The sequence below is a fragment of the Seriola aureovittata genome, chromosome 14, assembly GCF_021018895.1.
Source record: "Seriola aureovittata isolate HTS-2021-v1 ecotype China chromosome 14, ASM2101889v1, whole genome shotgun sequence".
Lineage (NCBI taxonomy): Eukaryota > Metazoa > Chordata > Actinopteri > Carangiformes > Carangidae > Seriola > Seriola aureovittata.
Genome location: NC_079377.1, coordinates 15,931,513 through 15,959,434, shown reverse-complemented (window position 1 = coordinate 15,959,434; position 27,922 = coordinate 15,931,513). Strand labels below are relative to the sequence as shown.

At 39.2% G+C, this 27,922-nt stretch overlaps 2 protein-coding genes across 4 annotated transcripts in view; one reads left to right on the top strand and one right to left on the bottom strand.

Annotated features, from left to right (window-relative positions):
- LOC130181565 (VPS10 domain-containing receptor SorCS1-like) overlaps positions 1-23,531 on the top strand; it is a 52,209-nt gene extending 28,678 nt beyond the window's left edge. For 2 of the 3 annotated variants that reach the window (XM_056395874.1, XM_056395875.1), the window contains exons 8-27: positions 156-245; positions 1,182-1,361; positions 3,013-3,159; positions 4,506-4,608; positions 4,937-5,013; positions 5,668-5,759; positions 5,916-6,023; positions 6,330-6,447; positions 6,613-6,746; positions 8,836-8,949; positions 9,290-9,461; positions 9,720-9,906; positions 11,076-11,209; positions 11,303-11,426; positions 12,061-12,173; positions 14,060-14,194; positions 17,639-17,738; positions 18,203-18,311; positions 19,408-19,562; positions 21,407-23,531. In XM_056395874.1, coding sequence (XP_056251849.1) covers positions 156-245; positions 1,182-1,361; positions 3,013-3,159; positions 4,506-4,608; positions 4,937-5,013; positions 5,668-5,759; positions 5,916-6,023; positions 6,330-6,447; positions 6,613-6,746; positions 8,836-8,949; positions 9,290-9,461; positions 9,720-9,906; positions 11,076-11,209; positions 11,303-11,426; positions 12,061-12,173; positions 14,060-14,194; positions 17,639-17,738; positions 18,203-18,311; positions 19,408-19,562; positions 21,407-21,465 — 2,451 coding nt within the window. In that variant the 3' untranslated portion in view covers positions 21,466-23,531. The remainder of the gene's footprint in view (positions 1-155; positions 246-1,181; positions 1,362-3,012; positions 3,160-4,505; positions 4,609-4,936; positions 5,014-5,667; positions 5,760-5,915; positions 6,024-6,329; positions 6,448-6,612; positions 6,747-8,835; positions 8,950-9,289; positions 9,462-9,719; positions 9,907-11,075; positions 11,210-11,302; positions 11,427-12,060; positions 12,174-14,059; positions 14,195-17,638; positions 17,739-18,202; positions 18,312-19,407; positions 19,563-21,406) is intronic. The other variant, XR_008829595.1, reaches the window with a different exon arrangement.
- A 1,590-nt stretch (positions 23,532-25,121) lies between these two features.
- The window catches only part of sorcs3b (sortilin related VPS10 domain containing receptor 3b), a 58,332-nt gene continuing 55,531 nt past the window's right edge, over positions 25,122-27,922 (bottom strand). The window contains exon 27 of the mRNA XM_056396243.1: positions 25,122-26,665. Coding sequence (XP_056252218.1) covers positions 26,601-26,665 — 65 coding nt within the window. The 3' untranslated portion in view covers positions 25,122-26,600. The remainder of the gene's footprint in view (positions 26,666-27,922) is intronic.

Sequence of the window (27,922 nt, the reverse complement as noted above, 5' to 3'; positions counted from 1 at the left end):
ATAATGCACAACAACCTAATTACCACAAACCCAGAGTTTTGATGGCGGTTTAAACTGTGTGAGACATGCCGCTAGCAATCGGTGTACACAGCTCAGCTTATGAATATTCACCTGAAATGTGATGAACTGTAAATTGCACTATATTGCTTTTCTAGGTGCCAATAGGTGGCCAGTCTGTCCATTATGTGTCCTATAAAAGAAATGCTTTCTACCCGATGAAGCTTCCTAAGTACACTCTGCCAAAGGTAAGGCTGCTGGACGGGCTGCAGTGTTGGGTGAGTTGAGCACATGCAGAGCAACAAGCAGCAGAGCAAGCGCAGCATTAATTTGGCTGTGAAACCTTCTATTTATTCCTTCAGGCTATTCTGTGGTGCCACGATGACTTACTGTGGGTTGATTTTTCAAATGATTTTAAGTAGATTTGTTCTCAGTTAGTCATAATGTTTGCTGACAAATCCATTAAATTGTTTTTCCCACATTATTATCCTTCTGAAAATTGATTCTGTTATGCATAATTATATCTTTAGATCTTATGTTTATTTAAGACCCATGCCTAGTTTTTAATCAGTTGCCCTCCCGTCTGTATCCACAGATATTTACTTAAAAAGTGAATCTGGAGTTGCACAGTCAGTGTTCCCCAGAACTCCAAAGGAACTTTTTGAAGTCGAAAGCCCCATTTGCATTATCACAAAACTGTGTTCTGCACTAATTTCCATTTACCAAAGGCACAGCAGGGTGTCTTAGTGGTTTGAGAGACTGTGTCATAACAACAGGAGAGATTTAGTGCCCACAGTGTTGTTTCGATCAATCTCTCCATCCATCCATCCATCCATCCAACCATGTATATTGTCAGAATTTCCTTGAAGGACACACATCCCTTATATCTCGCCTCACTCTGGGAAAAGGATTCAGTTAAAATTAAAAGGAGCCTGTCCTCATTTTTAGTGCATGGCGTGAAGCGCCTGAGGTCTGATCGCTGCTGATCCTGACTGAATGATGTCAAGAAGTGACGAATCGCTAGCTTGCTGCTCAAGCTCTGTGGCGACTATTGTGCACACTGCTATGCAGATCCACCATTCTTTTGCTGAGGGAACTCCTTTGAATCAATTCTTAAAACCTTGTTGGCTGGTAAGTTGCCTAATCCACACACAGACGTCTACTCATGAATTTTTTATCTTTAGGATTTGCAGATAATCAGCACAGACGATAACCAGGTGGTTGCAGCAATTCAGGACTGGCACCAGAATGACTCCTACAACCTGTACATGTCTGAGTCCAGAGGACTGCTGTTCACCCTGATGCTGGAGAATGTTGTGAGCAGTGGAGGACCTGAGGGCAACATCATGATAGACCTGTATGAGGTAAGCAGTGACAGTGCTGTCGGGGTGCTGCTGTCATCTGTTCGCATGTCTTCAGGTTATTCCAGGTCGGGCTCGACCAACTCAACTCACTGACCTGGTTTTGTGACTGCTGCAGTTTATGGGACAATGTGTCATGTTCAAGTAACTAATTTATGCAATAAATTAGTGCAATTATACATCCATGCACAATTATTGTCTATTATGTAAAATGATACTGTTTTGGTGCAATTCTACACTCATGCCTACATATTCTGTCTGCTGCCCAAATTTGGAGTAGATTCAATTTATTTTACATTTAATTAGTGCTGAAATGAGAGAGTAAATTAGTAGTTAATCAATTGACCGGAAATCAATTTTGCAGCTATTTGAATAATTTAGTAAACATTGAAATAATTTATCTGGCAAAAATGCAAAACGTTAGCTGGTCCCTGCTCCTCGAATGTGAGTATTTGCTGTTGAATCATTACAAACTGATCATCTCAGTGTCTAACCTGAAGCTATTTACTATTGGTTAGACAAAAGGAGACATTTGAAGAGGTGACTTAAGATGTAATAGATATTTTTCACTATTTTAGGGCCTTGTTTGTACTAAATAATCAATCAGTGTTCAGGGTGGCTTGAGCCTATCCCATCATGCACTGGTCATGGACAGACTGCTAATGTGGGAGTCTTCAGTTTGTCTTTTCACTATGAGAGAGAGAGCTAACTGAAGGTAACATGGGGAGATCATGCAAAAACAAAGGCCCCTTTCACTGTGTGTGAGCATCATATAAATTTAAATTCCTGCTTTTAGAGCTTTCTTGGACGGTAAAACAGACTCTGGCTCTGGCAAGTAAAGTACCAACAGACAGCCTAAAACTTTCCTTAGAGCTATTCTTGATTTTTCTACTGTGTTTTCCTTAAATGTACCATTTGTGCTCAGAGGTCATGGATGCCCTCATCATAATGGAACAGATGTTGGTACACTGCATTTTATTCTGCAGTATCTGAGAGTGCCTCACAAGTTTAGTAAACTCCGGTGTCACTTACAGCCCATAGTCACAATGCAGGCGAAATAGGAGCTTTAACTTGTGCCCTGAACACATTATATCTGTGTTGACAGATGTACTATGAGGTTGCAGTCACTGCCCATGTATGCATCACTCTAGATTATCCTCATCTTGCAGCCAGCAGTAAAAGCCTCACACTGTTACACACCTAAAATAGCCATCAGCGGTGGTTACTCTCACTGCTCACTGACCTCCACACACATCGTATGCCCAGATCTATTTAGCTGTGATGACTGACTAGTAGAAGATATGAAATGGTCATTCTTCCTTTGACAAAGATTTGTGCTCTCAAAATGGAAGAGAAATGGAAGCTCAAGTGAATGCTGCATGTGAGAGTCTCCATCTCTGTGCACATAAATACAAAGAAGAAGAAATATCTCAGGGCTGCGCCATATGTTGTTTTGATTCTGCAGAGACCTACAGATGGTCCAAAATAGTGCTCCCTGTCAGAAAAACTATCACTTTCAGACTTCTCTTCGTCTCCGAACTAGGCCTTCAGCTTTACTTAAGTTTGAATAATTTACGGCTACTTTTTTTTTTTTCCCCCTCTGTTTTTTTTTGTTATTTTTCCTCCTACCGCTCTCCGTCTCTCATGTTTGCAGGTTGCAGGGATTAAAGGGGTGTTCCTGTCAAATAAAGTTGTTGAGAACCAAGTGAAAACTTATATCACATACAACAAGGGGAGAGACTGGCATCTTCTTCAGGCTCCAACAACCGATCTCCAGGGAAACAAGGTCTATTGTGAACAAGTAAGTGGGCCACTGACAAGAGATAGATCTTATTATTTGGATTTCCATTATCTGCTCAAATAATACTCCACTGACTCACACCATGCCATGGTCACAGACTGTAAATGAATCTTTATCAAATCAAGACAGCTCGCAATATGTAAGTAACTGAAGAAACCTTTTAAATAATGTAATATACCCCGCAAAATTTATGTCACAATTTTGTTGATTTTGGTAAAACCCACCCATCTATATCAAACTAATACTTTGGTTATCTCAACATAACTCCCCTTAATGAATGATTAATACAGAAATATGAATGTATTACTTGTATTATTAGCAGTAGTAGTAGTGGTTTTATCATAATACATTATGTTATGCTTAATTGTACAATATATTGTATAATAACTACTGGGATGAATTCATTGCTTTGATTGATGATTTAATAAATTAGTTAGGAAAGACCATTATGTTACCATTCATTATTTCAAGACTGATAATCTGTTCAGTTAAAATTGTTTTTGCATCTATTTTTTTAATTCATTTTAAAGGAAAGGTTTTGCACTCGGCAGCAAGTAAAGCTTTAAATGATCTCATAGTCACAAGAGGAGATATTACTGAAAGACGTGGTGCAGAAAGTAGAAAAAAAATAGCAAAAGTTAAGCAAAATAGATTGAAGGAAAAACTGGTAGACCTAGTCCTGGAAAACAAAGAAAATAAATGGAAAGCAATCGTATTCACAGGAGATTCTGAAATGAAAGAGTCTAAAAAAGGTCTCTCAAACAGATCCCATCTCCCAAACTGCCCCTCAATCTGCTCTGCATACACTCATAAGATGCTGTTTCCACCATTGCATCTACCCAGGTCATTTTAGATTGGAACCTTTTAGCTATTTTTGACTGACTTAAATGATTCTGGGAGCTGTAACAATACCAAACATGATAAGAGAAAACACACATTTTGATATGTTTGGTATTTGAGTCAGCGTGAATCAGGAGTCAATGACACTTCCATATAGAAGCATAAATCACCAGTTCATCGGTTTCATTCTATGGAGACTTTATGGTGTATGAAAATATCTATGTAACAGTTGTTTTTTTTCTACCACAAATGTTCAGCCATTTTCCATTTTTCAGATTCCTGTTACAGATCTCACCACCAGTTGAACATTTCCTTTAAGGTTTTTAATTAAGTTAATTTCCATTTTAATAACCCTTCAGCAGACCCTTATGTCATACAAGATAATCTTACAGGTTCACAATTAATTCAGGGCAGTTTCTATGACAGCTTCTTTTTCTTTTTTTTTTTGTATGTGTATCATTTTCACATTCTGACTGCAGCAAACTAATCTCCTTTGCGTTCCTCAGCCGTTCTGTTCGTTACATCTGCACCTTCATGTGTCGGAGAATCCTTACACCTCGGGAAACATTGTCAGCAAAGACTCAGCTCCAGGAATTATAATAGCATCGGGTGAGGACATTGTTTGATTTGCACATCCATGCTGTTGTTTGCTCCCAGCCTTAATGCTGCTCCTTGATCATATCCCTCAGTTCTCCCAGTCAGATCTGTGCCTCAGTTCTGTTCCCAGCACCGTCTTTCTCAGCTGGCAACAGTTTACAGAATGAAACGAAACCCATCTTTTCCTGCGCATCTGTTCCATGTTCATTGGAAAGAGTTTGTACCGGCATGAACAAAGAATGTGGAAAAAAAAAAGCAACCATACTGATTTGCCTGTGTTTAAGTGACTTCTTGAAATAACGATGATTAAAAATACTGCTTTTCTACCTTTTGTATTCAGGTGTGGTTGGACCTGAGCTGACCAGTACTAATGTCAGTATTTTCATCACATCTGATGCTGGAAATACCTGGAGAGAGGTGCAGTACAACAACTGATTTTTTTTGCAAATTTTTTGATGCTGGTACCTGCACAATACACCATTATGCATTAATACTTTTTGAATAGATTAATTTGCAGAGCATGATCACCTTTTCAGGAAAAAAAACTTTTTTGTCCATTCAACAAAATAGAGAGAACTTCTTCAAAGCTTCTGTGCCAAATGCCGTCCTTCGTTTTAACTTTCTCACAATATAATGCAGAGCAAAATGAAAGAATATGTCTGCAGTCAGACATTATCTGAATAAAGAATAGGAGAACAAAATAAGGAATCTGACTGAGCATTTAATGCCAGCTTTCCGTTCATGGTGCTGCAGTCGCAGTTACAAAGAAATAAAGAATTGAGGTTTGACACCCAGTCTTGTGCGAGACATGTGGATCTCTGATCTGTTAAACAAATAAATCAAAAGGAGCATGCAGATTTTTGCCGTCGGCTTAACGCTCCAAAATTCAACAAAGAGAGCAACACTTGCTTGACGCTTTTGTTTATTCACACAACTGAGACTCTTGTGCAAAGAACAGCTGTGGTTTCAACTTTAATGTGGAGGTGTAAGTAGGCATGTGCCATGAGTTGCATGCTTTGTGTCGATTTTTCTCTGGTGAGATAAAGTGAAGCTGGTCTGTCTTGTCTGCAGGTTTTTCAGGAGGAGTACAGTGTGTTTTTCTTGAATCAAGGAGGATCTCTTGTGGCCATCCGACACACACCTCTGCCAATTAGACATATTTGGTAAGGCTCTCCAAGGATGTGCTGCATCTTTTTAAAGACTATACTCAATCTTTAAAACAAGAAGTCAGACTGCTTTCCTGCTGAGGCTTTTCATACTGAATTCAACTCTATTTGTGGCTAGTCTGTCTGTGATCCAACCATTGTTCTGTCCCTCAGGCTGAGTTTTGATGAGGGCAGAAACTGGGACAAATATAGCTTCACCTCCTCTCCTCTCTATGTTGATGGGGTGCTGGGGGAGCCTGGAGAGGACACCCTCATCATGACGTAAGATATGAAGGAACCATTAAGAGCTGATGTGTTTCTAGTTTGTTAATTACTGCACTTGTTAATTATATATTGCCCCGATGAAGACTTAGAAGTGTACATGAATATGCTTGCATTTATTTAATGTGGGTTTGAAAGGGTTTTACAAGCCCAAGATGTAGGGGAGTTTCTCAACCCACAGAGGAACATGGAATAAAATCAATGCATCAAAATCACCCAAAGTGAAGTTACAATTACAAGATGCAACATGTTTTATTTCTTGAATCTGCCCTATGTACCAAATGTTTTTGACCTTTGTTTGTGCAGAATATTTGGTCATTTCAGTCATCGATCCGAGTGGCAACTTGTCAAAATTGACTTCCGGTCCATTTTCCAACAATGGTGCACATCTGAAGATTATCTGACATGGCAGTTACACAGTGAGGTAAGAGGATCTTGCTGCTGCTTGGATTCTGATAAGATGAACTTTAAGTCATTGATTAAACTCGAGTGAATCTTTTTGATTCGTTCACACAATAAAGATAGTAGAAAGACAAAAGAAGGGGGAAAAAGACCCTCTGAAATGTTTTTGATGCATTATTCATCACAGGGGGAAGTATGCATCATGGGAATGAAGAGAATCTTCCAAAAACTGAAAGCAAACGTTCGATGTGTCAAGGCCAGAGATCAGTATATTTCCCAGATGTCAGACTCTTGCCCATGCACAGAGGCAGATTTTGAGTGGTGAGTTCCCTGCTCTGCAGCTACTCTTTTCACTTCATTAAATCCAATGAATGCACAACACTTTATCAATCTCCAGAGGCAGAGTCTGTGAAGCAAACCTAAGGCACAACAAGAGGAGAGTTTGAAGACTTATCTTATAATTCACTACTTGTTATTCTTATTTCTGTTGTATTTTTATCACTACAATTTACAAAAGACGCTGTCAGTGGTTTGAACTCTCGGGTATGAATAATTTCTTACTAATATAATATCTGATCTCAGTATATACAAATGTATCTACCACAATATAGCTTACATGTGCAAAAATACATAAAATAATCAAACCGCTGTTTAGAGCAATGAACTGTGGTCACACATTACATTACACCAGACTCTTAAAATTCATTAAAAAAAAAATTTGAATAATAATTTTGTTTATTTTTAACTACAATTTGTTTGGGAAAAAAATATTTGGGACAATAGAATTTGATAGAACAGTAAGACTGTATGATCATATAAACACTATTTGAAGATGACCAATAATATTGAATAATTGCTCAGCCGTCAAATTCAAATTCAGATTCTGCTTTATTGGCATGACAGTTCAGAAACCTATATTGCCCAAGCAGAACAGAAAATGACTAACACAGATAGATGATTAGCAATAAATACACAATACTACGCAAATATCCGCATCATATCAAATACAATACAATAAAAAGCAATAACAATTACATTCAATTCAGCTCATGACCATAACATGACTGAAACATTCCCTACAGAGTCTGTTTCTCTTCACAACAGTCAACGTACTCTGCAGCTAATCCTGCACACAGACTTTTCTCCCCAAATAGACAGGCCAGTTTCTGAGGATCAGGGACATGGATAGACTCAGGATATATTGATGTATTGTTTCTTTTCTGCAAACAAAACCTCTCTATCATCCTTATAATTCTAATGGTATAGTAGGAAGTGAGATTCTGTCGCAATCTATTTTTTATGACAAAGTGAACACAGCCTGGCCTCCCTGGGAAGCCCATTCTGCCTGTAACGGTCCAATATTTGATTTAATTTTCTTTTTGTTTTGAGATGATATGGTTTGGCCAGATTGTTTGGTGTCTGTCCTGAAGCTCTCGTGTGTGTGTGTGTGTGTGTGTGTGTGTGTGTGTGTGTGTGTGTGTGTGTGTGTGTGTGTGTGTGTGTGTGTGTGTGTGTGTGTGTGTGTGTGTGTGTGTGTGTGTGTGTGTGTGTGTGTGTGTGTGTGTTGTGTGTGTGTGTGTGTGTGTGTGTGTGTGTGTGTGTGTGTGTGTGTGTGTGTGTGTGTTGTGTGTGTGTGTGTGTGTGTGGTGTGTGTGTGTGTGTGTGTGTGTGTTGTGTGTGTGTGTGTGTGTGTGTGTGTGTGTGTGTGTGTGTGTGTGTGTGTGTGTGTGTGGTGTGTGTGTGTGTGTGTGTGTGTGTGTGTGTGTGTGGAGGCTGCGCTTAAGGACCAGTCACAGTCAAATATGTGATAGGGGTACACTGCTGTATCTTTCTTCTTATATCAAGTGGACAGGAATAGATCTGGATAATGAAGAACACTAATGGTTCACCCTAAACTCTATTATAAGCTTCTTCTTGATGTCTCACAAGTATCGCTTCAAGTCAAAACTTTTTGTTCAACACTTCACTCTGTCTCATACTTTCTTTTATCTTTCTGTTCCAGCCCTAATTGATCAGCACTGACTAGTACATTACAAGCTTAACACCACTTTATTACTAAAAGACTCATTAAACTTTGCAACTCTGGCTCCTGAGACTGTTTCCCTGATCATGATGAAAGAAATGTGACAGAGCCCTCTGACTTTGCCAAGGTATAATTATAGTTTGTGTAAACACGAACAATGCTTTTTTCTTGCTTCAGAAGTTTGATACAAAAAACATCAAATCACAAATACTCTGGGTTGCTGTGAATTTTCTCTCACCCAAACCTCTGTTCACAGACATACACTTATTGTCTATGATTCTGTTTGAGCTCAGATATTATATTTGATATTTTAAATAAATGATAACTAATCTTGATAACACTTTAGTGTATCTTTTTTTTTTGTACTTATTATTCCAACTGAAACAGTGACTACGGGTTTGAGAGGCAGATTGATGGGAGCTGCACTCCGGCTTTCTGGTTCGTTCCTTCAGCAGCGTCTAGAGACTGCATCACGGGGGACAGCTTCCTCAACACCACAGGGTACGCCTGATTCGCTTGTACCGACACGAGCAAAGGCAGTAGTCGAGGCGCAAATGCCCTTTATTACATCGAAGCTCTACTCCCCTTGAAAACCTGCTATTCTGTGTGAAAATGGTTGTTTGCATACTACACATGAATGGCTGGTAAACTTGAAAACAATTGAAAATTGACAGACATTCATGCATATTTTTTTCCTGTGTTTGTATCTATTCAATTATTTATACAGCGCCAAATCACAAGGGTTTTCTCAAGACACTTTATTGTATATGTGTATATATATGTATTGTGTATATATGATAGGATGCTTGTTTATTTACTCATGCCGTGTTCCTGAATCCAGATATCGCAAGGCTTTGTCTAACAACTGCACCGAAGGAACTCTGCTGAAGTACAGCCCCAGGCGACAGAAGTGTCCCAGTCAGGTCCCCAGGGGCCTCCAGCTCTTCACCAGCGAGGGAACCCTGGTAGCGACGCTGGGGAGGAATGTCACCTTCTTGGTCTTTCTGGAAGAGGTGCTGACTTCACTTAAACAAAGCAACAACAGTGTGTGCAACAGGGAACAGGCTGCATGGTTATTCTTTTGTGTCTGTTATCTGTATCTGTAGGCTGAAGTGCCAGCATGTCAAATAAATATGCAGTGACATGATTTACCACTTGACCTTGTTCTTGAAGATATTATAGAAAATGCACAGTGTTATATGTCAGTGAGGCCACTGACAAACAACTGAGGCTGCAGTGTTGAGTGACAGTATTTTGTTTTCTTTTTGAAGGGTCTTGGCTTCACAACAAGTATAACAGTGGACTTCGGCGACGGGACCGCCATATCGTATGTTAACATAAGCTCCATCGATGACGGGGTCAAGCATATCTACAGTAAAGTTGGCATCTACCTAGTTTCTGCAACAGCAAGCAACACTCTTGGCTTTGACAGGGTGATACTGTACCTTCACATCTCATGTGAGTCAAAAACAGTCATTTAGTTGCTGTCAAATCATAAAAAGTTGTGCGATCAAAGATTTTTTTTTTTGTAAATACAAAGATGAGCCTTCTTTCCCTCCAAAGTGTATTTAAATTTTTACATATTTATATTTATGTAAGTTATTGTAAGCATTATTTTAACCCCAAGTGTGAATTTACTATAAAAGGGTTGCTCATCACCTGCACATGTGGTGATTAACTGGTGTGATTGATAGATAGATAGATAGATAGATAGATAGATAGATAGATAGATAGATAGATAGATAGATAGATAGATAGATAGATAGATAGAAAACGAGCTGCTGTCTCTGCAGTGTGTCATGCAGGGGATGGGATGGATTGTCCATGATGGAGAGCAGTTTGTTCAGTGACCTCTTGCTCCTCACTGGCTCAGCTCTGACCAATAATGGTCTCAGCCTAGCGAATGAGTTAATTGCTCCTGCTGGCTTTTCTAGCACAGATGCTGCTCGCCCAGCAGACTACAGCACAGTAGATGTCACTCATTACCACAGACTGATAGACAATCTCCAGCATCTTGCTGCATACATTGAAAGATCTGAGCTTCCTCAGAAAGAAGAGGACGAGCGGACTCGTCAGTGTTGCTCCTCCTTTATCACAGATAATCATGGACTGTGAGATCCAACGGCCTTAATAGTTCAAAATACTTCAACTTGTCAGCCTTTAGAAATATAAATAATAATACGAAAAACTTGGGCAAATGCACTCATGACTCTTCATTAACTTCAAATTGGCTCATTAAAGAGAGACTCGGAAAACTCCATCCAAAGTTTTGAGTGTCACTCACCCTGTGTAGGCATAAAAGACACCCGTTAGTTGTTTCCTCGTTGACAGAGAAGAACAGGAGTCAGCTTAAATTCAGCTCATTATAATGGATTCCCATGGTGACATTTTAATGGCAGCAAAAAGCATCAAACTGTCCTCATACACTTGTCAAGCAACAACTTCTTCAGGGTCCGTCCATATGCTCACTGTGTCTCAGACACTGTTGTGCCAAAACATGGCTTAATACATGGCCACTGTTGGAAGTTGGAGCATCATGGAAGCAGATTATTTATATTTGTAGAAACATACATTTAACATATTTTAGTAGGTGTGAAGGTGTGAATTGTTGTGTTTTCTCTCTAAAGGTCAACTTGAACAGGTCCAGCTCTCGGCTCCTTCAGTGGTCGTCAAGAACAAAGCAGTAAATCTCACCACAGTGTTACAGCCCAGCAACGTGGGGACAGTCATCTATTACTGGTGGTTTGATAACAAAACAGAGGTAAGCCTTAATTTCGCATTCACTACCACTCTACCACGCAATGACAGGTTCACAAGTCACAGTACATCTCTCTGTCTTTGTCTTTGTCTTCAGCCTGTTGTCACCCTGGACGGAGCGATGTCCTTCACTTTCTCCAAGGAGGGAAGCCACAGTGTCACTGTTCAGGCTTCAGTTGGCAACACTGTCCATCAGGACCAAATGACTGTGGCAGTTTATGGTGAACCATACATTCTCATTTTATTTTACTCATTGCGCTTAAACAGCCTCTTACTGCAATACAGGGAAAACTGTGGAGTCAGAGCTTTTTGACTGAAACAAAAACTGGATGACAGGACCACTCACTTGGTTTTTCCAGGACAGGATGTGATAACAGGTGGTTATATATGTGGGTGAGACAGTAACCCCAGTTTCCACTCAAGGACCGAACTCCAATTGCCTATGAAGGCCATGAGATGTGGCTGAGAGCTCGAGTGAGTGGACCATGTAATAAGAATTGGTTAAGAATTAACCTTTTAGCTCGACTTTGAAGCCTTTTTTTCCCCCAAAAGATTTTCTTTTCATTTGTCCATGTTTTGACGAGAACTTGTAAAGTCACAGACAACTAATAACTGAACTTCTACATTTATGCATTAAACTATCTTTCCTGAATGTATGTAAACATTTTCTTTCTTTCTTTTTAATTGTTGAAATGATTTTCCTCTCACAATTAAGGTACAGAATTGACTCTGTCCAGGTGACCACCACAACAAAAAGTTAGGGGCGTTATTTGAAAACTGAAGTGGATTTTTGTGAAGAGGGATCCTCCATAATGGGGAAGTACATTAACAAAATGTAATTTCTGACCATTTCAGATTATTTCCGATCACATGTTTTGGCCTTTTCTTCTAATTTGGACGAGATGAACCCTGGGGTGTCTGAGTGGAGAGAGGACATCTGCAGAGTGGTGAAGAGCTCCATGGTTCAGGTCAGTTTTTCAGCTGCTTACTCCAGTAGACCTCATTCTGACTCCGGCAATTAGCAGCTTTGCACCAGCCACTAACATTTCCATTCTCAGTTATTCTGCATTTGTAATGTATGCATGTGGTTTTGTGTCAAGCGTTGCACTCCACCGCTTGATAAATGGTCTGGTAGTGTCTGTCAACTCACTTGCTGTGCAATTAGCTGTTCACCTCTGCATGCCTCCATACAGATGTGATAAACTAACGGAAAAACCTGAATAAATGAATGCAGCCATAACAAATACACATGCCGCCATACAGTTAACAAGGCCTCACTGGGTGGTTTAATGAGAATGAAAATTAGTGATGTGAAGTTATAGAGGAGCTTGAGGAGTCAATAACGTCTCAATTCAGGGGCCGCATCCTTCGGGGGACGACGTCCAACGAATGTGTGGCCTTCATTGCCGTCGTAGACCGTGAAGGCCGAACAGAAATGAGACGGCCTGGCCTACGGAGGATTTCTGCTTTGCATTATCAGCTGCGCTCGCCCTTTCCATTGCATCACAAAGCACCACTTCCATCGCTGAGCAACCTTGACACCATGTAACTTTTTTTTTTTAACAAAAACTTGAGGTTTTAAGGCCCTCGGTTTTTTAACAGTTGTTAGATGTTCAACCGAGCTGAAACCCAATACTTAAATTTAAAAGTGTAATCCCCAGGCTCTCTGTTGGCATTGTTTGCTGCTATATTATGTTCATTACCGGAATGCAATCAATCTTGGGATAGCTTCTGGCCCCAAGGATCTACCTGTTGGAGCCTTTGTTACACAGGAAAAGTCGGCGACATTTAAAGGAGCCTTCCAAATGAAACAGCCTAGTCGTGCTGCTGTGACGCAGTTTGTCTTCAAATGCAGCCTCTGAAGGATGCGGCCTCTGAAAAGTTGTATTTCTACCTGTCCCAAGTTAAAACACTTTCACTTTCAACGAGGCTTCATCAGCCCATCACTAATGGCCTTCACAGTCTCCAGACCACAATCCAATTGTACAACTTTGGGGGATCTTGGAATAACACATTAGACAGCGCTCTACACCGTTGTCCACCGCCATCATCAAAACAAAAAATTAGCGAATCTCTTTTGGTCGAATGATGTTCATCCCTCCGGTAGGATTCAGAGACTTGGAGAATCTATGACAAGGAATCAATGACGCTGTTTTGGTCAAACTGGAACAACAACTTACAAAGACACTTGATGTTGGTTTTTCCATTAATTTGTCAGCCCTCTGTAGCACAGCATCTCAAATCATTACTACCAGTACAAGCTTTCAACCGAACTTGTCAAAACACTAAAGGGCAATAAAAGCTCTGCCATGACAGTTGCCATTTGCACTTTAGAGAGATGAATGCAATTGCCTTGAGAGAACACCAAAACCTCAAGTAAAGTGAGCCTAACTGTGGTTAAGTGCGCCTGGTTTTCCATCTCAGACACTGCGGGGATGTCAAAAAAGCAGCAGGTTATGTAAAAGACCTGGATACTGAGCTCTATATATATCCTACAGTAGCCCTCAGTATGAAACATTCACTTTGACCTTCTGTCTTGTCAGATATTACCATGGTTTACACCAGGAAACTGACAGCGGACCTCTGGTTACGGCATAGATGCACTAAAAGCCCTGGCCTTTACCAAAGACTGTCAAATTGCACTTGCATGTTTTAGTTGATCCACGCATTATATCTTGACATTGACTTGTACTTAGGCAAATGATATATGAAGCAGAAAGCCAACAGTATTTACTCATTAATACGGGAAACCCCCAAGAATCGTATTTCAGGGCCAAAGCGTAGAATCTCACCACACAGTGTCAGTGTCAGTTAAAAACCTGTTTTTAATGAGGTTTTGTTGTTACTACTAAAGGTCACAGGAATCAGTGAGGATCAGCTCCTGGTCACCGTACTACCGGGCTTACCAACCACGGCCGAGGTTTTCATTGTGCCTGAGAAGAGGTCAAGAGATGGAGCCACGGATGAAAAGTGGGCCCACCTGGATCAGGTACTCTCTCTTCAAATCATTTCAGCGGCCCTGGCAGGTGCTCACTACAATGTGGTTTTCTGCGATAATTAAAACCACACACACACACACACACACACACACACACACACACACACACACACACACACGCACACGCGCAAGCTGAGGAAGTCAAAGAGACTGTCTCCAGAGAGAACGTCCCTGGAGAACATGCTCTTTACTTTTGAGTTTCAAAACAGTACAACACTATTAAGCTCTATTGTTTTATTAAAAAGGGAACATATTTTATGATGTTCTGTCATTTCTCTCACCACAAGATGTAACCTTGACCGAACATCATAAAATATTGTTATTGTTTTCAAGTCAATGAGTGGATTGACTGGAACAACACAATACTTTTAAAACACAGTTTTTCAATGACATATGTGAGAAGTTACATATAATAGGCACATATAGACCAACACAGTATATCAGTATATTTTCCATTATTTCACATATTATTCATATTGTCAAGATAAAGGTCAGTTACTCCCAACAGATTATTTCACTGACAGTTGCATCCTTTGTTGGAGGTTTTGGCTGCAGCCATTTCCATGACAGCTTTCTTGCTAGCCCTAAAAGATAATTCATCCTGTGAGTTTATCCGGGAGATGCCATCTGGCTTTCCCATATATTCATGCAATCATGCTCCAGTATCTCTTATATCTTATTTCCTATTGACAAGGGCAGTTGAATAGTTTTTGAGTCAGTTTTGTGTTCCATTGTAATCCTGATATTAGATACTTGTTGTCTTTAATCTTCTGTATGTGCTGAATATGTCGAACTAGGTCCACTATCCTCGGCTTGTTTAGTTTCTTTACTAAAGTAGTCTCTGGCCTGGAGATACTTGAAGTTTTTTTTTTTTTTTTCAAGGTTTCACATATTCGAGAGGCGTTTCAAAGAAAAGTTTACATCTTAACTGCCCTTCCTCCTTGTTTGTGCACAGTACTGACAAAGTGTGTGCGCACTGTAATTAAAAAAGTGAACAGGTACTCGGACTTGCGCAGATGCCTCCTCTCTTATCTCTGACTACCTGGAAAGTTGGATATCACAGTTTTTTTTGCTTGTTTTTTTTATTTTTATTTCCCCTTTATGACTCTGTTGCCTGGCCCATTTTCTTTCCCTTGTGAGATTCAAAATCTTTTATACAAGAGGCTGAATATCAAACGTAATTTGCATCCTCACTGATTACTTTCCAGTTCTTTTATGAAATGTTTTGCATTTCACATACATTTGAATCCCTTTTCCTCCCCTTCCAGGCAGCTACTGGTTTCCATTCATTTCAGTCCGGTATGAAAATCAACTTGTAGCGTCTTAAAGCTTGTTTGGGTGAGGCAATACATCACAATGAGCATCATGTCCACATTTATATTTGTCAAAGTTACATTATCGTCGCGGTGTAACACAGTTTTAAGTGCGGCTTGATTTGGAAACTCTGCACTCCATCGCCACACAGCAATAAGGTTAACTTTGACAAAAATAAATGCAGACATAATGCCCACTGTGATGGATTATCAAAGTCAGCCAAGTTTAAAGTCTCTGCAAAAGTATTTTCATACCACAGCGAAATGAATAGACACCACTGGCTGTATGGTAGGTAGGGAAAACGCTATGTTATTTCTCGGGAAAGGTCAGCAGTAATGAAGACTCTACGTTGTTGTAGTAATTGGGGTAAAAGATGCAAAAACTTTGGTGCAGTCCATTAAGTGAAGATACAGAGAACAAAAGGAATATGTCACAGCTCCACAGTTATTATCATGCAGGCATATAGGATATTATCTCATATAGCTCCATAAGACTTCCCTTTTAATTAGTTTCTAGAGTAAACCCCTTCGATTACCCGCAGAGTCGTTCAATCAAAGAACTGCTCCTCAATTCTACCATAATCATGATTTTATAATGGTTTAATCATGCAGTTGTTAATTCAGGATTGTTTTTGTTTGCCACCAAACAAAAAAAAAACTTGTTTTCCCCTCTGATTGCACTCTTTGTTTCAGAGAAGCTCCACCTTTCAGAAATTAGATTTTGTGTCTTTACATGCTAAATGATTTAATGTTCCCTCACTTTGTATTTCCCTCTTAGAGAGTGATGCATAATGTCAACACTAGAGGGCAATGTCTGCCCATGTAAAAGCACAGAAACAGCATCCATCAGAGCCCTGGAGTAATACCCACAGAGCATCTCAGTACATAACGCCACCGTTTAGAAGTTTAAACACTTGCATAAACCTTTAGATGATAATAAAGCCGTAATAATTTCAAGCCCTCATGCATCATAGTTGTTATTATTTACTTATAGTAAAATAAGATTCCTGGATCTTCAAAACTGATTTCATATGTTATAGAAAGCTATTCGCTATATAAACAAAACAATTAAACAGAGCTGATAAGCACTGCTTAGATATGCTCATTTATTCATCATAACGGATACAGCCTCAGTGTATCACAAGAAAACATAATTTTGCTGGCTCACAGTCAGTCTTGAACTAAGTTAATAGGTATTTAATTACATTGATGCATCATATAATTGGCACCATCGAGAAAGGAGACAAACTGGGGCAGGCGGCCTGGATTGGGAATTAAAGAGATGTATTTATCTAAAGCCTGTCTGATTACCTGGCAGAACCTCACAGACAATGGGGTAATAAATCTTCAGTTCACTGTTCTCATCTCCAGTGAATGACTTGCAATGTGGATGCACTAAATGAGCGTGTGCCCACACATACACACGTGCATGTGGTGAGTGTATGCGTGGAGCGGCTTATTAAAATGTGTAATAGATTTACTGACCCTGATATGCCACTAGAACAAAAAGTAATTATTCATACTGTGTAGAGCAGTCTAATTTTAACCAGTGGAAAGATTTTAGAAAGAGCGAGATGGAATTAGTGAGGCATGGCTAAGGACTCAAATGGGCTCCAGGAAGGCATTTTGGTCTCTTGTTAAATGACTGCTTCATCTAGGTGTGAAAAGCAGAAGAACTTGAGGCACTTCAGGGGGAAAATTTAAAACGGCAATTTTACGATAATAGGACATCCTTTGATTTTCAATAGCTTTGCCTCACTGAACTTTTACATTGGTTAATCATGTTGTTTTGGAAATAGGTGTACTAAAGAAAGCCCCCCATGTGACAGAAATAGCAAAAGATCATTTTTTTTCTTAAATGTCACTGCCACACTATAGGCAGACTGCCCTTTTACCTGATAGGGTTTCCATCGCTTATAAAAGGCTGCTGGGTTTCGCCGCAGCAGGTTTGGTTTTCCGCGTGTCAGATCAACATTTGCTCCTCTTTAGAAGGGAGCAAAAATTCTGATTCATAATTCAGGGCTGTTGGATGAAATGACTGCAGCTGAAATATTGATGACTGTTGAATATTGCTGTGCAGCCGCTGCTAACAGAGTCTTCTCTGCTCGGTCACTCCTCATAGCTTTCTCAGGTTCTGCTAAGTGCTCTGAACCAAGACCTCATCCAGTTCACACTCAAACCGGGGGTGCAGGTGAACGTGTATGCCACGCGGCTGTCTCCGGGTGAGTCCGCTTGCATCTGCCGCACACCTGCCTGAACAGTCCAATCCATTTTTAGGAAAAAATTGCATTTCTGGTGGTTGTCTCTAAATTTGAGGCCAGACTTTGTGCAGCTCTTCCTGTTTGGAGATGAAGATGAATTGTAGGACTACAAGCAAACAAACTAAGCTTAATACATGTTGTAATACATGTTAATACCCTGGGGAGCTGTATTGATAGTGAGTGGATTATCCTGGTGAAATAAAGTAAACTAAACCATAAAGAAAAGATGAAAGTGTTGATTGGACATTAGCTCTCTTGGTCATGATTCTCAAATATTGTCAGCATAATAAGACAGTGGTGATTCCGGCTTGTTACATAATAGGATTATTATGTAAGTTATACTCATATAAGATGAAAATATTAATTTCTCCTCCTTTGGCCTGAATGTGCTCTGAGTTTCTCTTTCTATTGTTTCTCCTTCAAAGCTCCTCTTGTGGACAGCAGTGATAGTGGCCACAGCGGCACTGCAGTCATCATGCTCGTCTCAGTCGTACTGATGGGCTTGGCCGTCTTTGTAATATATAAATTTAAAAGGTACAGTATATAATGGATATTGGATATTGCAACCACATATAGAGCACAGTCAAAGGGAAAACGGTTGAAAATGAATCCTCAGATTGTCAGCCTCACATCATTGCAAATATCGACCATAAGATAGATGTGATATTGTTGTTTTATTTGTGTGTGTGTGTGTGTGTGTGTGTGTTTGCATAATGGCTCTATTTAGAGTCGGTCCCATTATCTACAAGCAAGCACCTCACTGCTGAACTGCTAAAACTTTCCAGAAGTATTCAGACACCATATATCTCTGAGTTATGGACACTCGCAGCACAATAATAGCTTGAGGAAGAAGACAATTCCCCTCTGTCTCAATCTGCAGAATATTACAGGGAATGACAGTCTAATCAATTCTCCCACAGTGCTGAATGGGTGTCAGAGTCCTGCAGTTATCAATATTCATCTATCTGACAATGTGAGGGTTGACCTTTCAGAAATGCTAAACACAGCCATTCAAGGTGAGGCATACTCTGCAGAATGGCAGGAAAGGTTGAGGAGATAAGTCCTGAGACAACATATATTATACAGTGAGGGACATACAGTAAATAGCATCCTCTGCTGCAGGTAATCCCATGCCAATCACAGGGGGATGGTTTACTTCCTCAGTAGTTTGTAGAATCTTTACTCATTATAAAGTAAAACATTACTTAACTCTAACTTTCAGGATTATAATTACAACATTAAGAAATCAACTTTGAGTTTCAAAGGCTGCCTCAAATGTCACAGCACCAGCTGCGGCACAAAGTCACAAGGGGAAAAATCTGAAATTAGAAATGCAAGATGTTAGTTTTAAGCAGAATTGGGGGTGCATCTGAGGGGATGAAAAATTGATTGAAAACTGAGGTGAACAATATGAAAGTGAGAGAGCAATGCCCAGTGGAATGCAAAATGCCCTAGTTTCCAGCTTTCAAGCAATCCTCTCCCATTCTTAACAGTTAAAAATAGTGTGTGACACATTATGCTTAGTGAAAGCATTAGTGAAACAGACCTGATGGCAGGTTTCCATTAACTTGTTTTTTTTTTTTTTTTTTAATCTTTTTTTTTTTTCTTTTCTCCCCTGCATAACCTACAGGAAGATCCCAGGCATCAACACATACACAGCGGAGCAGCCTGACAAAGAACAAGAGGTCATCCCAACAGTGACCTCCATAGCAGTCCCAAACCCTGAGGGGGAAAAGCTGACCTCACTGGATCGTGTGGATGTACAGTTGGACTCAAAAAGCAGAGGTGTGTGTCTAGTTTTCCTCCTTAGAGCTACAGCCAGACCTCAAGAACCCACAGGGTTTACTCAGATTGGTATTTTCCGGCTCTTGTGTTGGATTTTGAAGGTCTGTTGTTTACATGCTGTTGTGTTTTAGACCTGTAAGGAGGTCAGTTAATCACCACCTGCATTGAATGTATCACCTTCCAAAGCCACCAAAATGTTGGTAATGTTGGAATCACTTAAAGGGTCAATTCACTCGTATGATAAAAAACATTTTGTGTATTATATCTAGTGGTATCTAGTGGTTTTTATATGTATTGAGATATCAATCTCTGTGATTCCAGCAGCCACACCAACACTGTGGAGGTGGCTGGAATTTCATTATTTGTAGTGACAGAATTGGAAAAGGGAAAAGAGAAAGAATCACATTTAGAAGAATTCAATATCAACATGTATTTCCTTGAACTGTTTCCCTATTACTCTGGATAATCCACAGAGCAGTTTTTTTCTTTTTTTACTGGAACTATTTCTTAAGTAGAAAGTAGTTTGTATAAAAACTATTCAAAGTGAAGAGAAAAATTGTGAAAGTATAAGCTGGTGAATTTTCACTCCATCTTCCTTTTACTTACTTTGAAGCCAGTTTGCCTGAAAAATTCATGGATGTTTCTTCTTGTTTTGTAGCAACCTCCTGGTCACCTCTGGCAAATTTACTTTGTTCAACTTTTTCTTGTGAATTTGCAGAAACAGTGCGGAGCAGTGTGTGTGTTTGTGTGTGTGCAACGTAGTCATCATTCTAGCTGACTTGTAAACTGAGTTGGCTATTCACATTCAAATGCAAAATGAGATCCATTATCAGGAGAACCTTCTCTTGCTGTTATTGTAGCTACAATTTGCTTGAAATTTTGCACATAAACAGACACTCAGTTTATTAGGCACACCTAGCTAAAGCTAATTCAGGCTAACATGCACACGCACTATATTATATTATGCTCCACAAAGAAATAAAAACAAAGTAGCAATGTGCTGTTATCTGGTTTAGCACAATGCTACACTACCAGGCTACAAACTGCAGCGTCACTATTGTAAACCACTTACAGCTGGTGATCACTCTGCTCATATCTGTTCATCACCACAGCACACTGGTGACATTCATATCCTTTTTGGGGATTTGATTGTGGAGCAGTTTGATTGGACAGAAGGCAAATGTGACCATACCTTAACCAGGACATTGTTACTGGAAAAACATGTTGCTGTTGAATTTTTTTAATCTTATTGCGAAATGCTTTTTTTAAATGCTTTTTTAATCTAATTGCTAAATGCTGTGCACACCATAAACGCCACTTCCTTCATCACTGAGAAAATGTTTGATCTGATCCTTTAGTACAGCAAAGAAAGTTCTGGCAAACAACGGTCATAAGTTGAAGCTCATCGACGAGGAAGAAATACCTGGTATTCACTTATTAATAAGTGCTGATGCGACTCTTCCTCCCCTGGTGTTATCATTTGAGTTGCCAAGATACAGTTATTATTACGTCCTGAATATTTATGTGTTTGCCAAGCTGAATTTGACATAGCGCGGTATTAGTATTCACAGGTAAGTGAAACACAATCAAGTGCAGGCTAAAGTGATGAAATGTCGAGGTGAATTATTTGACCCAATAAAATAATTAGTGCATCAGGAAAGTAGCGGAGTGGTGAAAGCATTTTCATCAAGAAATATCTATGAGGTTCCAGCTGATTTACCTCTACCCGTAGCTAAACAATCGACCCGCCCAAGATAAATGTGTTTGCCTGCAAAAATACACCCGCATGCAAATAGCTACATAAAATTCCTCCTCTGTCTTTTTCCTCTCTTCTCCCTTGCCAGGCTACCTGCCATCTCACACAGACATCAAGCTCTCTGATGAAGCGCCCCATGTGTTTTAATGTTGAGAGTCTATGACCGACTCAAAAGCAATACATCTTCTTTGGCAGTTACTTCCAGCAAGCTATGAAACCACGGTCACAATGAATGGTCTCGAGTGTTTTGCTACCCATGCATGGATGGACCAGTTCACACTGTGCTGCCTAATCCCTCTGAGGAGACTGTACAGATTTATACTTGCGTCTTGAAAAGGGACACTTTTTGACTGAAAATACTTGTATTTTTGCAAGGACAATGATCTTTTTATGTAAATAATGTACATCCATAATGGAAGAAGTAAAAGTTATTTGTCTCAGCTAGTTACAGCTGCGTCTGCTCAAATATGAAAATGTCAAACAGCGGAACAGAAGTGATGTGTAATAATGTCTCAAAATATGCTTTGATTTCTGTTCTTCGGGCTTGTGTTTGTGAAGTTTACTTTGTTTAACTATGTGGAAATAGCTTATCTGAGTGAGACAGTGAGGGACACAGATTCATTAAGCTCTGTACAATCAGTAAATCTTATCACCAGAGTCTCATCAAATGAAAGCTTGCAATATCCAGGAGATGGAGGAGGGCTTCTAGTCCCAGATCTGTGTATTCCATCAAGTCTGTCTCTTTCCCGCTCAAAATATTATATGTGTCATAACAAAAATAAGAACAGCAGATTAAAGTGGGTGTACTAGATAGGTGTATACAGTCGATGAGAAACTGAGCAATCCCTCTTGTTTAGGAGACTTAAATAAGTTATTTTAGTGACACTGGAATGAATGCTAGCATCATAAATGTTAAACCTACTTTAAAACAGATTACACAAAAAAAATCCTTGAATCTGAATCATGCATATGGAATATTATTGCAGCAGCATTCTTGTATTTGATTGATTTACAGTCAATTTGACTGTTAAACAATGCAATGACTTTTAAACTTGTGCTCCATATTTATTTGATGCCAGGAGCATTTCTTGTACATTCTGGTTTCTAGATGGGAAAACAAAATGTGAATCTTCTGAATAATTACTGTGTTAACAAAGAGACACTTGCTGTAATGCAGTAAAAAAAAAAAAAAAAAGAAAAAGTGCCACAGTCTCACATTAGTTTTAATTAGTTATTAGTTCAAGGTTTATTCGCTACTAGATTTACAACCAGACATTTTAAAAAAGATGCCTTGACACAGTTACAAGATATTTCTGAAGCTTTTGTTGTTTTTCTTTGAACTGATCTCACTGTGAAGGTTGTGGTGCCCTCTTAAAGGTAAAGTACAACATTGAAACAGCACCAGGTTTGAATGGAAACATGCTCTTTTTTTGGGGGGGTTGTGTTGAAATACCTTTTATTTATTCTTGACTGTTCATATTAGCCACATTGATACCAGCATCTCCACCTGACATTTCCTCAGTTTACAGTGAAGCAGAGGAGCCTGCAGTCTGTGTGCTAGGTTTGCCCCCAAGGACTCGGCGGACAAAAGGCTGAAGATTTGTTCATCTCCTTTGCTGCGAGGGACGCAGAGATAGAGAAGACGTATCTCCTGTCAACATGGCTCAGCCTACGCACAGAGCTTTGGTCAGCTGCTGTCTCTTTGGGATAAGTACTGAAGTTCTTCTTCATCAAACTTTTCTTTTTAAATGTTGTCAGCATCATATGTCAGTAAGACAAATTGACTAGAGGCTTCTCCATACTTCTTCCCTCCAATCCTCCGATTGAGCCTGAAGCATAAATAAACTCGTACTCTTCATCAGACGAACTCTGCCTCTCCACGCCGATCATCAGAAGAGTTTTATTTTGTGCTTGATATTTATTTAACAGAATTTTTTTTTGTAGTCCCACTAATCAACCTGTGAATACGATTGTGAACATATTTGCATGATGTTTTTTTTTCGATCTTTCAACTTAAATACTTAAAATATGTCTTAATTAAGAGAAAAATGAAATGTTAGAAATGTGAACTGCGGTATTTTCCATTTCTCAAGAGGCTAGACGACTCATTCATTACAAGTGATGTGATTATTCAGTGGGTTGTTACTATGTTCTTCATTTGACCTTGCAGAAGTAACCATGGTTGCAGAATAAAGCAGAAACACAAACATTAATTCAGTGTGGCTGGTTGTAAAAGTCATTTCTAAGAGCATAAACAGCTTATTTTCCCTGTCTTCGATCTGTTAAAATCCATGGAGGCGTCTGCGGCGCAACTCAATCAACAGACCTCATGAAGGGGAGAAACTATGACTCCACCTTATCTGACTGTGACTCAATCACAAATTGAAAGTTTTGATCAACGGGGACTCTCACTGTTGAAGTTTCTCTGCTTAGCATGTGCAAAGTTTCAGTGCAGCCATTTGCATGATACAGTGGGGCCGAGCGGGAGGACAATGAAAAGCACCAAATAGCCTGGAGTGATTCTAATGGGCTAGTTCTTTGGCTCTCCCACTGTGCTACAAATTAATTATCTCCTCTCCAGGAAATCGACACATACATACACACACACACACACACACACACACACACACACACACAAAGTCAAGGAAGATTTACCCAGACTGGGTAGCACCTTGAATGAAAAATGTCCCACAACAATAACCCACAGCAATATTGTGTTAGCCACAGTGTGAAATTGATGAGCATGTTTCCTTTCATTGAGTGCTACATTACGGCGTCTGGCTGCCACGAATCATCCATTAGTGATTGTCACCGTTCAATTTGATTGTGCGCCGCTGAACATCCCAGGGCAGTTAGAGAAAGGCCTTGGTGTTAATTCAGACTGAGAGCAGGAGCGAGAATAAGACTCTCGGGGCACTGATGGCTGTTGGAGTGATGAAGATTGGTGCGTGATATGAAGCTGTTGAAGTGGCAAACAAAATGCAAAACAGAGGAACAAGGGCCTTGTTGCTACGGTTTTGAGTGTGAAGAGTTATTTCAGCCAATCAGCCGCACAGTGCTGTCCTCTAACCTCGGTGTCTATAAGCCATTTTAGTGTGCAAGACTTCTTTTCATTTTTTTTTCAAAAAAGAATGGAAAGAGAGCAATGGTGACACAAGCAGTTCTTTACAAAATCACCTGTTTCTCATCACTCGACTTCAGCCTCAGTAATTGTCCACATTAAATAGAAAACCGTCTGTAAATGGCAACTTGAGTGATGGAGTGATGGAGGTAAAATGAAGCTCAGTCTAAGTGTCGGATGGGAATCTTCACATGGGTGTTATCACACTTCTGCCCATTAAAGTCGACCCTCAGAACTTCTTTGGGATCATTATAAGTGGTAGGCTGAGAATGATACACCGTCTGCTACAAGGAACCTGCGCTTCAGATAAGACTGTGGCAATGTCGTAAAAACAGAGCTTCGTGAGCCCATTTGTTTCCAGGTTCATGATCATGACAACATGGTAATTTCTCATTCACTGACAGCCAAAAAGTCTTGCCCTCCTTTTGCTACAGGAAAAAAAAAAGTGTAAATCGTATTAATATCTCACATAATCCGTTACAACACAAACTGTAGGTGCATGCGTAATAGAAAAACATAATTCCATAAAAAAATACATTTATTTTGAACAATTTCAAAATGGCAATTTGTTCACAGTAAGAAATATGATTCAAAACAAGACGATTTTTATATCATCCACAAAAAGCAACAGTAGATCAGATCATGCACAACTTCTGGGCAATTGCACAACTAGACTATTAGACAGTGTGTTTAATAATTAGTTTAATGTGTTAAGTAAACTTTAAAATCACCATGAGATATATATATATATATATATTTATATATATGTACAGTACTTGCTCACCCTAATATAGTCTTAAGTCTCTTATCACAGATAATTAGGGCATGCTACTGTAAAAAAAAAAAATCTAATAAATAATAAAAAAAAAAGGACATACAGCTTGTTGTGAGACTGAAGGTCATGGAAACAGACTACTTCCTGTTTACAATAAAGTAGGATGAAGCTACTGTATAGATTTACATTCCATCTTATTCTATGTACAAGTTTCTGTATTTTCCACTTCTAAGGCCAGACTTCCATTCTCATATATCAAGGTTTTGTTTTGTACCATCATGTGAAAGATAAGTCATTGAAAGCACCATGTTATCTTACAGAGCAAAACCAACAACACAGTTCTTTCTTAGAAGCTTTCACAACAGTCAGATTTCAACATTTTTATATATATATTCATTATATTTACAAATCAAAGACCTCTAGTTATAGGGCGGTAAATGTTAATGTTTATCCAGAGAATAAAGTGTCATATCAAGATGATGGCTAAACCTAAAATGACCTGTTAATTGTATTTCTGTCGCATGGAGGCAGAGCAACATTTTGTTCTGCCTTCACTGACAACTCTGTCGTTTGGGGTTTTATTATTCATTCAGGATGTAAAAGAAAAAGGCAAAATTATTAGCAAGACAACATAAAATGGTTACACTTGGCTAATCTTATAGCCTCTCGGTTCATTTTGTGTGACAGAGGGAAACATTAACAAGTACCGTGAGGTTTCAGAAACATTGTTTTTTATTAAGATAAATTAGTTGATCCTTTCAAGTCCTGGATATTATTATATTATATTATAATGGCTTGAGGGTCTAAATGTCTGTAAAGTGACTCATGAAATCCGATGCTGAATTTAAAGTGACTTTATCAAACCTGTACAGTAAAGCCTACACATTCTCTCTCTTGTGCTAACCTTTTCTCATTTACATTACATCAATATTTTTCGCAGACTGGTTCTTACGGTAGTGTCGAAGCTTTTGAGGTATTTTACTTTAGTGACTCAGTCTGTGCCTCCTATCTGTATATTATCCTAATGAAGAACCATGTTGATGTCACAGGGAGTAAAAAATTGGCCATAACATACCCAAATTAGTAATGTCACAGCCATGGCGGTGGTAAAGAGCAAAGGATTCCTGATACTAATTGGACGTTTTGTGTCGGGTACTGTAGCAATTCACCGCCCTCAAACTAGAGGCCCCAGAGTCTGGCTTGGTGTACTGATCTTCATCAAGTATTGTAAACTAGATACTTACTCTATCCATGTGAGTTAAAAACATGACTTTGAACGATAGCAGCTATCAGCGTGAAAGAAATAAACAAATGAAAACAATGCAAACAATTTCAGCACAACTGTAACACAACAATCTGTACTTACTGGGCAACAGAGCGCATGTCTTAGACATTAGTACAGTTTGGAAATTCCCTTGTAACAATTCTCTCCATATTTCTTCCAATCCCTCCTGTAAACATGCAAACAAATGATAAAACAGACTAAATACAGGGACAGTCAAGCTGCTTTAACTTCTCATGCACATCACAACGTGACACTGATGTTGGGGTGAAGTAAAAACGGTTTTTAAACATCAGCCAAAAAATTCAAAGTTCAATCCAGATTGCTCTAATCTTTTTTACATGAACATCAGATGGTTTGCACATGCTTTTACGCCTCATTATAAATTCATCACCCGGGCATTTTAGTCGAAAAGCCCCCTGTTGTCTCAACAAAAGGAACATGGGCTACACGAGCAGGGCTGAGCTGGTGATGAAGAGCTGATTAGATGGGATCGCTGTGACAAGTAGGGTCGTTCAGATTGTGCAGACACTGGCTTTTTCAAAAGGTGGCACTTTTATCTCTCAACTGTGTCAGTAGTTTAAACTCAGTGATTTGTACAAAGCTGCATGAAGCTAATTTCATGTTCGCCCATATAACTTATAACCTGGCAGTAAATTCATCAAGGTAAAGCTCTGGCTGTCAGTTCAGATTTGCTAAAGAAAATGTGATTTATGAGTTTTAAATTGCTTTTTTATGGAGCATATTTTAAGAGTAAAATCTATGTAGTCTGTATCAAAATCACAATTTAAAAAAAGAAAAAGATAAGATGAAGTTTAAAATGAAGAATAAATGCTCTTTATCAAATTTCTTACTATTTAAAAATGATCTTCAAAAAGTTGGCTAAAAGTTGATGCAGTACAGAGACTCTGACACATGCTTCACACTGGCTGTACAAAATGATTTCTCTGCTGTTCCTGTTTGGTTTTCTTTTTGCTTCCATTTCAGCTGATCTATTTCATCCCAATCTATATATTTACATGTATATTAGATTGTTGTTCATGTGCTAATTCCCACCGGATTGATCAAACAAGTGCAATAACTGATTTTTTTGGCCACTTGAAGGCAGTGGAAATAGGTTGTGAACACGACACTGGCATCTTTTAAGTTGATATGTTGAACCCAGCAGTTATGGGGCCACATTTTTTCATTTCAATAACATTCATTTATTTGCATTTGTATTTCTGGGCATCTGACAAATTTAAATCCAATATACACTTTTTTAAGCTCTGTTTTTGGTCTCTACCAGATCCTGAGGGAAATATCTGGCGTTTTAGCTGCTAAATTATCCACTATATTCAGCTGAGAATCACTAACTGTGACTGTCTGCTGTTTTGGGTGGAGCAGGTATAGTGTACAGTGGGTTGTTGAGTTTTTGCTGCTGAAA